The sequence below is a fragment of the Pelodiscus sinensis genome, chromosome 19, assembly GCF_049634645.1.
Source record: "Pelodiscus sinensis isolate JC-2024 chromosome 19, ASM4963464v1, whole genome shotgun sequence".
NCBI classification, from domain to species: Eukaryota; Metazoa; Chordata; order Testudines; family Trionychidae; genus Pelodiscus; species Pelodiscus sinensis.
The window spans coordinates 4432660-4446474 of record NC_134729.1 but is presented as its reverse complement, the minus strand read 5'-3'; the positions used below and the strand labels follow the sequence as shown (position 1 = coordinate 4446474).

Here is a 13815-nt window from a genome sequence, read left to right as displayed (position 1 = left end):
ACAAAAATAAGGAGAAATACTTCCCTGCCTGACAAGGAGCACCACATAAAAGATCAGTGTTGCAGGGATTTACTAGCAGGAACGCACCGGGGTTTAACCTCCAGCATTCAGTTTCTCTGAAAGAAGGTCTCTTCACACAGACATGATGCATCCTCTCGGATCCAAACAAGAACAAAAATTGGACATTTGTTTCATATTTCCATTTTGGCAAAAAACCCTCTGATAAGCGCCCTTCCTCCCTCCCCCTGCAAACACCTGTCCATAGATTACTAAGGAAACTCAACTCAGTGCCATTAGGCAAATGCTTAGGAACCACCATGAAAGGAAAAAACCTGGAAAGAGACCTTCTGCGCTGTGACCTGTTGACAAGATGCAAATGCAAGGAAACTAATTTACTAGTTTACCGATTCCCTTCCATCCAACACTGGATCACTGGAACAAGCCAGGAAAGATACAACATAGATATCCTCACAAGAGAAGGAAGAGGACAACTAGGCCAAGTGACTGCAAGTCAGATTAATATTTTACATTTCTATAGCATCTTTCATCCCTAAATCCTTCACACACTATATACAGCTTTCCTGAAATGCAGCCACCTCAGAGGTGGACAGCAGCAGCCAGTTCAACAACCAGGTGAGGCAAAGGACACCAGGCCAGAATTCTGCTCTCACAGAAAGTGTCAGGTATGTTAGGTGCTCACACAGGGCAGAGGGAGCCCTGGTTTTCAAAATCTCCTCCAGAAGATCCACACTGACTAAACTGCATAGAAGTCAGTTTATCTGTTAGGGAAGAATGAAGGGCAGAGCCTAACCTCCTGGGATGTGAACCTGTGATTCTTGGATTCCAGGGCACTGCACACCTGATGTTCATTCTACCAGGTCACCCGAACACACACATCTATGATACATATCTTTGTAGATTTCAGCTCCTTTGAAGTAGGTACTATGGAACTAGTGAATGTTCATACAGTGCTACCGTCTCCACACCCAGACATATGCCCCTCAGTTACAGCCCCAGAAACAAGCTTTGACCTAAATAGGAATTGATAGTTACACATCAGCTGATTTTTCAGGTGGCTCTTCTTCTTTAGGGGGAGGCTCTATCGGCTTCTGTTCTTCTTCCTGCAATTCAATCAGTTGAGAAAGTGGGTCAGGTTAATACACCAGCCATCTGAATAGAAGGAGGCACAACCAACATTTCTAGATTTTGATTACTTACAAACATCTACCCAGGGCATTAAGTGCTTGGAAACAGCTTTTCCGTGTTATATACAGAATTAAAATGGAGGCAGTGCCCTAGGCAGCGCGCTCTTCTCCCCCTAAATCTCTGCACATCAGATCTGACCTTTTCCCCCACACCCAGCCCCTGGGAAAGAGACAGGCTTTGCAATGTCTTCTGAAGGTCAACTTTCTCAGGCTCTGGCAAACCAAGTAGAAAATGAACCCAACTGAGAGCCCCGTGTCTCCAGAGCTCTCTCTTTTACACCACAGAGCTGTCAACTGCAACATCTCATCAGCTGCCCTGGCAACACTTGAGGAAAGTCTCTGAAGGTTAAGAGGCCCAAGAGAGACCCTATCTACTCATTCTAAATGCACTTTCCTCCTGATCATTTAACAAACCCTCAGCCTTAAACCAGAAGCTAAAATTGCTGGGCTGCCATCCCACATGGACATTCTCCTCAGAAGGCAGCACAGAAATCCGGGGAGCCTGGCCAAAGAGCACCTCACTGGGGGATCACTGCTGTCTACTGCAAGAGCTTTGTTAGTATTTATTAGAAGGGACTGTAGCCTAGACATTAGACTCTAGGACAGTGGTCCCCAATGCGGTGCCCGCGGGCGCCATGGCGCCCACCGGGGCATTTGTGTGCACCCGCCAACAACCTGGGCCGGCCCCGCCCGCGGCACCCGAGTGCCGGCCCCAGACGCGCGGCTCGGGCGGCAGCGCAGGCCCCGGGCCCACAGCACAAGGCGCTCAGGCGGCCCCAGCCCCGGCCCTATGGCACATGCCGGCGCCGGGTGCAAGGGCATCCCAGTCCTCTGGTGTGCTCCCGGACGCGCAGCTCCACCTCCCAGGCGCCTGGGAGCCTCTAAAGGTTGGGGACCACTGCTCTAGGACCAGACCACTGACATTTAACAGGCAGTGCAAAGCCTGCGTCTCTGACTTTGGAACAGCCTTCCTTGATTCTCGAGACAAATCGCTTTACCTCTAACCTTTCCCCATGTGTAAAAACAGAGATAATACTACAGACAACACTATTGCATGAAGGGTGCTGTGAAGACAGATACAGTGAAACAGCTGAAAGCTTCTATATAAAGACAATACTTAGCACTTCCTGTAATCACTATAGCGATCTGGAGTTACCATACGGTGTTATTTAAATGCCTAGATTTATTTAAATGCCTAGTTGGAATTGGTCCTGCCTAGGGCAGGTGGCTGGACTTGATGACCTTCTGAGGTCTCTTCCAGCTCTATGGTTCTATGATTCTACTCTGGGTATTTATTTTGCAAATTAGTAAGGCAGTTGTGAAATACTTAGCCTAACAATGAATGATATAAGGGGATAAGATATACCCTGGATTCTGCATACAGTAATATTCTGGGGCATGATTCTGCAACCCTGGAGACCGTTCACATGAATAAAGTTCCGTACGTGCTTGCAGGATTAAGAGGGCTTCCCCCCCCCACACACCTGAACTCATAGTATTAATATAAAAAAATTCTTTACTGAACTTTGTATTTTAAAGTGCCTAACAACTAAATCACAATGTATTTAAAAATACAGACATGGGGTCAAATCGAGAGATGATGCATGCAGATTTGACTCCAGCAAAGATGTGCCTGCACATGTCAGGTCCGAATTTAACAACATTGCCAACAGATTTTTTTGGCTCTACTTTTCCTCTGGGTTTGTGGGCAAGCTCAAGGATATTATTAATGCTGAGTCTTGTTAAGAACTCTTAGGTTTTGTAAGTGCCAGGATAAATAGTCTATTTTAGAGATAGCTATTTACAGTTTATATTTGTTTTGACAAGGCTAATACTTTTTTCTGAGGATACAGGAAACATGCTTGGGATGAGAACATTCTCCAGGGTACTATAGCCTACCCTCTCTCACCGAGGTAGCTGGCAAAGAACACAAGAACTACACAATATGCACAATCCAAACCCAGCACTAAGCTTCTTCACCTAAATAGTTTTCTAATTTACTTAAACCCACAAAGATCCACATTCACACACAAGGATCTATTTACTTAGTACAGGCAGTCCCCGGGTTACGTACAAGATAGGGACTGTAGGTTTGTTCTTAAGTTGAATCTGTATGTAAGTCGGAACTGGCATCCAGATTCAGCCGCTGCTGAAACTGATCAGTTTCAACAGCGGCTGAATCTGGACACCAGTTCCGACTTACATACAGATTCAACTTAAGAACCCCAGGCGTCCCCAAGTCAGCTGCTGCTGAAACTGATCAGCAGCTGATTCCAGGAAGCCCGGGGCAGAGCAACTCTGCCTCGGGCTTCCTGTAGTCAGCCGCTGGTCAGTTTCAGCAGCGGCTGACTTGGGGATGCCTGGGGCAGAGCAGCTCGGGTGCTGCTGGGTTGGTCCAGTAGCGTGGCCGCTCCTCGGCGCTACTGGACCAACCCAGCAGCACCCCAGCTGCTCTGCCCCAGGCGTCCTGATTCAGCCGCTGCTGAAACTGATCAGCAGCAGCTGAATCAGGAAGCCTGGGGCAGAGCAGCTGGGGTGCTGCCGGGTTGGTCCAGTAGCGCCAAGGAGCAGTGCTGCGGGACCAACCGGCAGCGCCCCACCTGCTCTACCACAGGCCCCGGGCTTTGCTCCACGTCTCCCTGGTCTGCTGCGGGGGGGGGCACTAGCTGCGTCCCCCCCCAGCAGACCAGGGAGACGCGGAGCAAAGCGGCGGAGGACCCGGGCCAGACCGCGGCGCTTCCAGCTGATCCAGCTCAGCTGATCCAGCTGGAAGCGCTGTGGGTCCGGACCGGGTCCTCTGCCACTTTTCTCCCCGTCTCCCTGGTCTGCTGGCTCCCCCAGCAGACCAGGGAGATGGGGAGCAGCTTTTCTCGCCCCGGAGGAGGCAGGCGGCGGGACCAGGCGTCCCACCGCTCCAGTCCTCCGGGGTGAGAAAATCCCTGTTCGTAACTGCGGATCCGACATAAGTCGGATCCGCGTAACTCGGGGACTGCCTGTAGTAAGGAACATGATTTTTGGGAACAGATAGAAATACCAGAGACTAGTTTTCCTAACATTAACTAGTCTTTCTGGGGTTGAGCTCTTTACTCTACCTTGGAGTGCAAGTTCTTAGTTCTGAATCTTACTTTGTAAGGCAACCTGGCTATGAATGCCTGTGCCCACTCACTTTCACAACACTATGTGAAGCACCTGGGCTTTTCCGCTTTTTCTTAAGCACAATATTTTCCAAGTGGTAAGATCTGTTCTTCAGTGACTGACACGGGCTTAAAGCAAACTCAATTTACAACACACTTAGGGCTTGCATTAAAAGAATGTAATGTCCACCACACATCAAGGTTATGTAATCCCCAAGAAACCCATCAGTAACAATGTCAAATACACTACCGTTCATGCACTGTGTAGCTCCCCACAACTGCGACAGTGACTGACATGATACAGCAGGAATACCCAAACCTACTGACACTCCCTCCTCCCCCCCCCAAAAGGAGCATACAATAATCTTTAGATGCCTGAAGGACATAAGATGTACACAACCTACCCTGGGAGGCAGCATCTACTGGGGCAAGGGGCTTCTTCCCTGACGCCTCCCCCTACCCCGGGCTAAAGCCCTCAGTGTTTCTTATAAGCTGTGCACTTGTGCAGTCACTCAAGGAGAGATTCAAATACCACCCAGCTGATTAGCAGAGTGTCCGTGGCTACATTTTTTTTTGTTTCTACTGGTGGTGCAGAGCCCCACATACCTCAGTGCACATAAATTTTATTCTGTATATGGATGGAAAAAAATCCACACATGGATGAAAAAATAGAGGGAACACTGTTCTAGACCCCCTCACTGCAGGACAGAAGCCCCCTAGCCCCACCACAGGGCAAAACTGAGCAGGCCCCTACCTCCCCCTGCTCGGTCTTAAAGGTGGAGAATGGAAGAAAGGGTATGTGGAACCCCCCCTCCCCAGAAGGTACACTTTAATTTTAAAAGAGCCACATGCAGCTCATGTGCCACAGCTTAGCCATGCCTGTGGCTATAAAGGCACTAATCTGTTCATTGCCACCAGGCTGGAAACTACATCAGGCAAACTGGTACACAGCAACATCTTACATAGACTCACAATATGATAATCTGGTAACAGAAATAGCACTTACCTCTGTTTCTTCTCCCAAAACATCTTCTTCATTTGCTTCTTCTTCAGCTAAAAGAATGTTAAAAAAAATCCACACAGATCAATTGCTACTGCAAATCACCTGTCCAGCCTGAGAGCCTGAGATATTAACTCCTAAAAAGCTCGTGTTCTTCACACTAGTCAGAAAGTTCATGTTGTACCGATTCTAATCGGGCTCTTACAGCAGGCCCACAGCTTGAATTACTCAATATTACAATCACTCTTGATACACTCTTGGAGTAGGATTGGAGCTCCAGATAAGGAACGACTGCTGACTTGGGCCTATCACCAAGAAAATTCTAAGGACTGTCTTATCAAGGAGACTGTCAGGGGCTGCAGCCACAGGACTGCTCTTATTGCAAGCCCAAGTTCACAACAGCTAGGATCCTATAAAAAGGAGCCAGATAGGGAGAGTTCAAAATTCCTGTAAAAAAGAAAGAGGCCAAAAAACAAAGTTGGACCCTGAATCAACCTTGCTAGTGGGACGTTCAAACTAAAAAGCTTGTTCCAGAGTAATAGATTACCCACCGTGTTCATCAAGGTAGGCCTGGAGTCTGTTTATGAGATCCTGTTTGTTTCCTTTCACCTCTAGGCCACGGGCAAGACACTCTTGTTTCAGTTCAGCAAGCTGCATACCAAAAGAGACTTCCCATTAGCATACTTAATTCAAAGAACAGGAGGAATACCACCAAAGCAAAAGGATAAAAAGAAGTGAACAATGATCAGATAAGATAAACCATGGGGGTTGGCACTGACAAAAGAAAAGACAGTAAGTCTAATGGTTAGAGCTGGAGGGACCAGGAGTAAAGGACTGGGTTCTTTCCAGCCTCTCCATTGGCTCCCTTTGTTTAGCCTTAATATTTATTTTACCCCGGACATCTGGGATTCCACAGAAAATGTACTACAGGTTGAACCTCTCTAATCCAGAACTCCCTCATCCAGAAACATCTATCATCTGGAATGATTTTAGTTAGACAGATGTTCACTTTTCATGGGTGCGGTCAAGTTTCCCATGGTCCCATAAAGTTGGTTTACAGCCACCAGTCCTAGTGCTCCATGTCCTGTGCTGTTTTTTAGCTCTGATTTACCTCTAAATGTGCTCTAACAGTCCCGTAAGCAGTGGATGCATTGGCAATGTTGCTAGACAATACTGACCTAGCATCATAGAAACCTAGGGCTGGAAGAGACCTCAGGAGGTCATCGAGTCCAACCCCCTGCCCAAAGTTCCCACGGTACAGAAAATTCTCTTGTTTGGAACCAGTCAGGTCCCAAGAGTTCAACCTGTGGAAGGGAACAGTGCTATACTAGAAGGGAGTCAGATAATCTACTAGAATTTCTCCATTACAATTTCTGTAATTCTCTCTGTGCCTCCATTTCTCCCATTTGTAAATTGCCTTAATCCCTCTGAGATAGGATTGCAAAGCACCTGTCTTGAACATACAGAGCTTGAGAAGAACAAAAGATATATTAATAGAGGGTCTGAATCTAGTCTGTGCTCCCCTTGAAAAGCGATTTACATCCTGCAGATTCTGAGCTGCTCTGGGGACTGGAACAAAAATGAAACTGCAGACATGTTAAGCAAAAGTAGCAGAAAAATGTAAATTGTTACTAGGGATTGTTACAGCTCTCCCTAGCACCAGCTCCTACTCTCCCTCCCCCTTGCTGCCACCTCTGATACAGAGGCAGCAAGGGTGGGGAGACAAACTACTCAACTAGTTTCTCCCCCAACCTTTGCTGCCTCTGTATCAGAGGTGGCAGCAAGGGGGATGGGGAGCAGGAGCCAGTTCTCCCCAGGACCATCACCATGTGAGGCAGAGGCACAGCGGGGGACCTGGCATGAGCAGGGACAGATGAGTCCCAGCTTGCACCCAGTCCCAGACCACTGTGGCTCTGCTTTTTAAATGCAGTAAGAGCCTGGCAGTCCCTCGCTCAGTCCCAACTTGCGCTGCCCCTGGAGCTAACCCCCTTATCAAGTAATTGAGTAGTCGATGGAAATTCCATCAGCTACTCGATTAGCTTACTAACTGCAATTTAACACCCCTAGTTGTTACTATAGAACTGTGATGTCCAAAAAGCTAGTGACTATTTGGCCACTTGAGTGTGGCTAGTTTACTATAGCAGTGTTTCCCAAATGGTGTTCCACGAAGTGAAAATAAGGGTTCCGCGAGAAAATTCCATTACAATAACATTTTGTGATTTTAAAAAAATATTTAAGCATTTATGAATTTTATTGAAAACAATTTTCATTTGTGTTTGCCAAGGTAAGTGTCCCTGTGTAATGCCAGCGTAGCCAGAGAGTGGGGACGACAATGTCACTACTCAGCGCTGCGCACACAGTCAGTACTGCAATCGCCTATTAAATACCACTGCAAACCGCTGTAAATATAATTCAGATTCGTTTTTTAGCTTTATTTTTTGTACACATTAAATGTGATTTTTGTTTTTAAATATGTGCAATTAAACAAAATGTTGATCTCATGACCTTGTTTAGCATTTGTTTATTATTACCCTTACTTATTTGAGGCCTACTTTTTCAGCTCCACATATAAGACTATTATTGGGATTCTGCAAAATTCTTTCGAGTTTATAAGGGTTCCATGGCCAAATCAAATTGGGAAACACTGCTCTATAGCATTAGCCAGTATAGGAGCTACTGCTTCAGAACTGGTTGGACACCATGGCTATAGAACAACCTCACTAAATCACACTTCTTAAGTATAATTACACCTCCTTACTCACCCCAAAATACCCAAGTTATGAAGAACTTCCAATTGCTACTTGCTACCATTAGCGTTATGGTAACAGTCAACTGAAAATTCTGAAGGCGCATAGAGGAGATAATGCCTAGTGCCAAGAATCTGGGAGTAATGACTGCTGGGTTTTGGAAGGAATGGGTTCCAGTTGTTAGCACAGGAAACTAGGAGCCAAGACTTCTTGAAGATAGATTCAGATGAAGATAGATTAATCTGTGCCAATGATTTACTGATGCCTTGGACAAGTCAGGATGTAGAATAGTGATAGAAGTGTAGCCATGTTAGTCTGTTGTAGCTGAAACAAAATACAGGACTACGTAGCACTTTAAAGACTAACAAGATGGTTTATTAGATGATGAGCTTTCGTGGGCCAGACCTACTTCCACTATTTGATCTGAGGAAGTGGGTCTGGCCCACGAAAGCTCATCATCTAATAAACCATCTTGTTAGTCTTTAAAGTGCTACACAGTCCTGTATTTTGGACAAGTCAGTTCCTCTGTTTATGATCTGTTCCCCTCCCCCGCCAAAAAAAAAGGAAGAAATAAAAATACCTGCGTCCCTGTCCGACTGTTTGCCAGAAATTAAGATAAAGGTCCCTCTGTCTGACACAGCAGTCATGTTACTGAAACCTTAGATGTTAGAGACAAAAGAGACAGACTATCCAGTCCATCTGCCTGGGCCCTAGTGAACTCTTTTCAGTATTGTCCCGAGGCTCATTTAAAAACTAAATACTGGCCGCCACTGCAATCCTTGCCAGACTATTTTACACGCCACAACCTTGCTCTGCAAGTTTCTTCCCCTGCAGCTTTGACAGGCCTATTCCGTGCAGCACACAGGCGTGGCGATGCTTCTTCCTGAGGTAGAGGATTGGGAAGGATGCGGAGAAAACCCAGAGGTGGATAGACACAGACCTGGCGTGCAAGGAGGCGTAAGTGAAGGGTCGTGGAGCAGTGGCGCTGCCAGGCGAGCGTGCAACAGCCAGCACCCCCTCGTGGCGGGGGGGGGCTCACCACGACACGCGCGCAGAGTGGAAATCCCATGCGCCCGGGGGGCGGAGGGGGGCGCAGTTCCCCGGGGTGGGGGGGGGGCCGCAGTTCCCCGGGGTGGGGGGGGCGGTGTCCTTGGAGGAAGCCGCATTGGAAGCGGGTGCCAGGCCCAGCAGGGTGCGAGCGTCTCGTGACCCCCCCCCCCGGACACGCGCCCCCCCCCCGGGACACGCGCCCGCCCGCGGGGGCTCGCAGCGCTCGGGGCCGGACGAGCCCGTAGCGGGCCTCAGGCCTCGGCCCACCCCGAGGGAGGGGGGAGCCGCCCGGCCCCGCAGGCGCCCAGAGGCGGGGGGAGCCCCGGGGCCAGGCCCCACCCGCCATGGGGACGGGGAGCCCGCGCGCCTCCCTCCGCTACCTTCAGCTTGTGCAGCTCCACGGTCTCCGCCGCCATCTTGCCGCCTCCCCTCAGCTCGCGGCGACCTGGCCCCGCCCACCCCGGACGGGCCGCCGCCCAATGGCAGCCGCTCTTCTTGACCAGGCGCCCCAAGCGCGACCCGCTCAAGAGCGCGCCTTGCCACTAGCCCAGCCACCTCCCCCTCCCCAGCCCGGTGGCTTCCTATTGGTTGCCTTGGAAGGAAGGGCGGGGCATAGAGGAGCGACAACCACGCAGGCCAATGAGCGCTTAGAAGGGAAAGGTGGGCAGCCAATAGAGGGCGGCTGTGGGGGTGGGCGCTGGCACTTCCTGGAGACGAGCTAGGGAAGGTTCAGCCACTGCCGACAGGTGAGTGAGGGATGGGAGCCCCTTAAGGGCGGGGAAACGGATGGGGGGGGGGGGGGCACCTATGTGGGGGAGGGGGACAGCATGTGGGGGGCGGGGCGGCCTGGGTGGGAAATCAGGGGCACGTGTAGGGGGACAAATAATCTGTGGGGTGAGGAGGAGGGGCACGTGTAGGCTGGGGCAGCCTGTGGGGGATGGGGAGGAGGAAAGGGGGCAGCCTGTGGGGGATGGGGAGGAGAAAAGGGGGCAGCCTGTGGGGGATGGGGGATGGGGAGGAGGAAAGGGGGCAGCCTGTGGGGGATGGGGGATGGGGAGGAGGAAAGGGGGCAGCCTGTGGGGGATGGGGAGGAGGAAAGGGGCAGCCTGTGGGGGATGGGGGATGGGGAGGAGGAAAGGGGGCAGCCTGTGGGGGATGGGGGATGGGGAGGAGGAAAGGGGGCAGCCTGTGGGGGATGGGGAGGAGGAAAGGGGGCAGCCTGTGGGGGATGGGGGATGGGGAGGAGGAAAGGGGGCAGCCTGTGGGGGATGGGGGATGGGGAGGAGGAAAGGGGGCAGCCTGTGGGGGATGGGGAGGAGGAAAGGGGGCAGCCTGTGGGGGATGGGGAGGAGGAAAGGGGGCAGCCTGTGGGGGATGGGGGATGGGGAGGAGAAGAAGGAGGGACTGTTCCCAGCCTTGCCATTGGCCTGCTTGGCATCCTTGAGCAAGTCATTTCCCCGCTCAGTGCCTCAGTTTCCCCTTTGGTAGAATGGAAGGCCTGATAGTGCCCTCCTTTGTGAAGAGCTTCTGGAGCCACTGATGAGACGTACTCTTGAGAGAGCTAGGTGGTACTGCTCTCCTAGGAGGAGTGATGAGGTGGGATAAGCCTGGCCGTGGTGTCCAACATGCTAGCCACTATCCACGTGTGGCTATTTGGCTGGTTGTGTGTGGCTAGTTGGCTATAGAACTAGTTGGATACCACAGTTACAAGGGCTGGGAAGAGGAGCCGTGGAGGAAGAGAAGGGGCAGTGGGTATGGGGAGGCTGCACAGCCATAACAAGGGGGAGAAATGAAGACCTGAATTACAGAGTAAAGCAGCTCTTAGGGTCTTGCAATTTCAGCTTTGCTTAAGAGACTTACAAAGTCACTAATGAGCTGTTTAATGGATTAGAGTGAGGGGTAAAGGGAAAGGAGGAAGCTGGGAGTCAGGATGCCAGGGTTCTGTTCCCCAGCTTTAGGCAGGAAGTAGGGGCTATATGAGGAGGCTACACCTGGGCCCCACTTCTAACTGTTGCTGCCTCAGTTTGTGGCCACCTGAGGGCTGTGATGATTCATGCATTAATATTTATAAAGAATTTGGGGGCACTGGCCTGGAAGATGTTACAGAAAGATAAGTATTAGGAACCTGGAATGCGCATATGCAAAAAGTCAGGATCCTAAGGAAGGACAACATCAGGCACGTCTTGGAATCAGAAAACATCATAGTCTTTGAGTAATGTTGACTGCACTTCCCCACCACTGTCTCTCTTTCTTCCAGAATGAATGTTGGGGTGGCCCACAGTGAGGTGAATCCCAACACCCGGGTGATGAACAGCCGTGGCATCTGGCTGGCCTACATGATCTCGGTGGGAGTTCTCCATGTGATTCTCCTCAGCATCCCATTCTTCAGCATTCCAGTGGTCTGGACCCTTACTAATGTTATACACAACCTGGTGAGTGAAAGCTCAGCTTCCCAGCGTGTCTTCCTGCACTGCTAGAAAGTAGGGATGTTAACATGTAGATGACTACAAGATGAACCGACAAGCTTGGGCTTATTGGTTAATCCTGTTGACTACGTGCATTGCCCTCCACCCCCTTGCTACCTCTGTATCAGAGGCAGCAAGTGGGGGGAGGTGAGAGCCGGTCTCCATGGGAAGCTGGTTTTTAAACCATCTCCCCACAAGCACCGGATCCACCTGCTCCACCACCCCCACACTTCTGCCTCTGATAGCGTGGAGGGGAAGCAGGCAGGAGCCAGCTTTTAAGTTGGCTTTGTGTGTGTGCCAGCTTTGCGAATCCATCTGCCTCTGCACCTTGCTGATTCCTTCAGAGGCAATGGGGGGGACAGGACAGGCAGGAGCCAGTGCTATGGGGAACCCACTTAAAAGCTGGCTCCCCCAAGCACTGGCTCCACAGGCCCCCTGCCCCTCTTTGCCCCCCCTGCTGCCTCTACAAAAGGAGAACTTGTCTCCCCAGCCAGACCTTTTCTAAAACTGAACATGCTGTTTGACTCTAGTCTTCTGTAACAATGAGTTCCATAGATCTGCTGCCCTCTAGCTTTGGGTCCTGTCCGCTCTTGCCCCACTTGTGTGCTAATGGTACAACAGCAGAAGGACTGCCACTCTCCTTACACCTTCCCTTCCTGTGGAAATTGCAGGTTATGTACTGGTTTCTTCACACTGTGAAAGGAACCCCGTTTGAGACACCGGACCAGGGCAAGGATCGCCTCCTCACACACTGGGAACAGATAGACTATGGGACGCAGTGCACCTCCTCCCGCAAATTCCTCAGCATCTCGCCGGTAGTCCTGTAAGTGTTTGTTCCTGCTGTGGCAGATCATCTGTAAAGCTCCGGGTGGCATTTCATTTTTGGGACCTGCCTATGGTAGGAGTGCTCCAAACCAGAGTGACAGCACCTAGGCATTCAGTGGGGTTACCTATATTTCCCCTCCTCTCCAGTATCCCTGTGTAGGCCAAGAAGACTCTACCTCACGAGGCAGGGCCCCAGCTTTAGCTGAGCAGGTATGACTGGCCCAGAGGAGAGGATGGGACCACTGTAGTCTGCATGAAGCCAAACTGAATCACTAGCCTATGCTGGGCTCTCTCCTATACAGGGAAAGCCACCTCGGCTATAGAGTACGTTGGTTGTTGGTGGAACTGGCCAGAGCCCCGTGGCTGCCCTCTGACTATTGCATCTAGAGGGTACAAGCTCTCTGGCCTGAAACAAACCAGTGGGTATCATAACAGTCCTTGGCTAGCTTGTGCACAGAGCACCCTGGCTGCTAGCAGCTGGCCCCTTGGCTGGCACCACCGAAGCACCCAGGGCAGTATGGGCTCTAGTGACTGGACTCTGGCCATGCAGGGGAAATGGTTCTGTGGCATGGGTAAGGTGCTTTGGCTGGGGAATCTTACATCACACCCCTCCCCCCCACCACTATAGGGAGGGTTTCAGTCTTCAGCTGCCAATCCAGCCTCAGAAATTGCTTTTGTGTGCTGTCACCCCAGGCAGGACTGGATGGCTGCAGAACTAACCCTGCCTCCGTCTCTCTTCCAGTTACCTCCTCACCAGCTTTTATACCAAATACGACCCTGCACATTTTCTAATCAACACGACCTCCCTCCTCAGCGTCCTCCTCCCCAAGCTGCCCCAGTTCCATGGCGTGCGTGTCTTTGGCATCAACAAATACTAAGGCTCAGCGAGCCAGCACTGCCCAGCCAGCTGCAAGGGAAGAGCGGGCCTGTTCCAATAGCCGTCTGCTCTGGCTACCAATGTCTGAGGGCAAAGGATTATCGAGCCCAGCATGAAGGTGCTGTCCTGAGCGTGAACTAGAGCAGGGGATCCAACCGAGGGACCAGGTGCTGTTTGAGCCACTTTGTGGGGATTATTTTGCAAGGGGGTTAAGTTACTCTCCCTAATAATCATCGGTACTTGGGCTTTATCTTTTGTTGGGGTGGGGAGAGGCAACTGAACTGTGAGGAGGGAGCAGGTCTAAACGTCATGTGAGTTAACTTGTCAGCTGTCTTAATGCTCCTAACTACAATGTGCTCAGCTGTGGGGAAACAGCCAGTCTCTGCATCCTCCCCATCCTTGTATTTTATGTATGTCTACATAATAAAGATGGTTTGGAGACACGAGTGGTGGCTTTGCAATGGAGCCCTAGGCTTAAAGGAATCCACGAGGGTGCTGGTAAAGAACAGAAG

General features: G+C 50.7%; 2 protein-coding genes across 5 annotated transcripts in view; one reads left to right on the top strand and one right to left on the bottom strand.

The window, feature by feature from the left end:
- The window catches only part of SARNP (SAP domain containing ribonucleoprotein), a 51943-nt gene extending 42264 nt beyond the window's left edge, over positions 1–9679 (bottom strand). For 3 of the 4 annotated variants that reach the window (XM_075901945.1, XM_075901947.1, XM_075901946.1), the window contains exons 1-4: positions 9517–9675; positions 5891–5990; positions 5346–5392; positions 1054–1121 (exon numbers count right to left, since the gene is read on the bottom strand). In XM_075901945.1, coding sequence (XP_075758060.1) covers positions 1054–1121; positions 5346–5392; positions 5891–5990; positions 9517–9552 — 251 coding nt within the window. In that variant the 5' untranslated portion in view covers positions 9553–9675. Of the gene's footprint in view, positions 1–1053; positions 1122–5345; positions 5393–5890; positions 5991–9516 lie in introns of all 4 variants that reach the window. The other variant, XM_075901944.1, reaches the window with a different exon arrangement.
- Positions 9680–9784: 105 nt separating this feature from the next.
- On the top strand, positions 9785–13749 carry ORMDL2 (ORMDL sphingolipid biosynthesis regulator 2). The gene is made up of 4 exons (XM_075901948.1): positions 9785–9882; positions 11394–11568; positions 12273–12424; positions 13169–13749. Exons 2-4 carry the CDS (start codon positions 11395–11397, stop codon positions 13302–13304), a joined length of 462 nt encoding a protein of 153 aa, XP_075758063.1. The 5' UTR covers positions 9785–9882; position 11394; the 3' UTR covers positions 13305–13749.
- Positions 13750–13815: the final 66 nt, after the last annotated feature.

Excerpts from the sequence above, each read along its gene's own strand:
- ORMDL2 (XM_075901948.1), top strand. The coding sequence starts at position 11,395 with ATGAATGTTGGGGTGGCCCACAGTGAGGTGAATCCCAACACCCGGGTG. Across the intron at positions 11,569-12,272 it reads CTAATGTTATACACAACCTG|GTTATGTACTGGTTTCTTCA; the intron begins GTGAGTGAAAGC and ends TGGAAATTGCAG. Across the intron at positions 12,425-13,168 it reads AGCATCTCGCCGGTAGTCCT|TTACCTCCTCACCAGCTTTT; the intron begins GTAAGTGTTTGT and ends TCTCTCTTCCAG.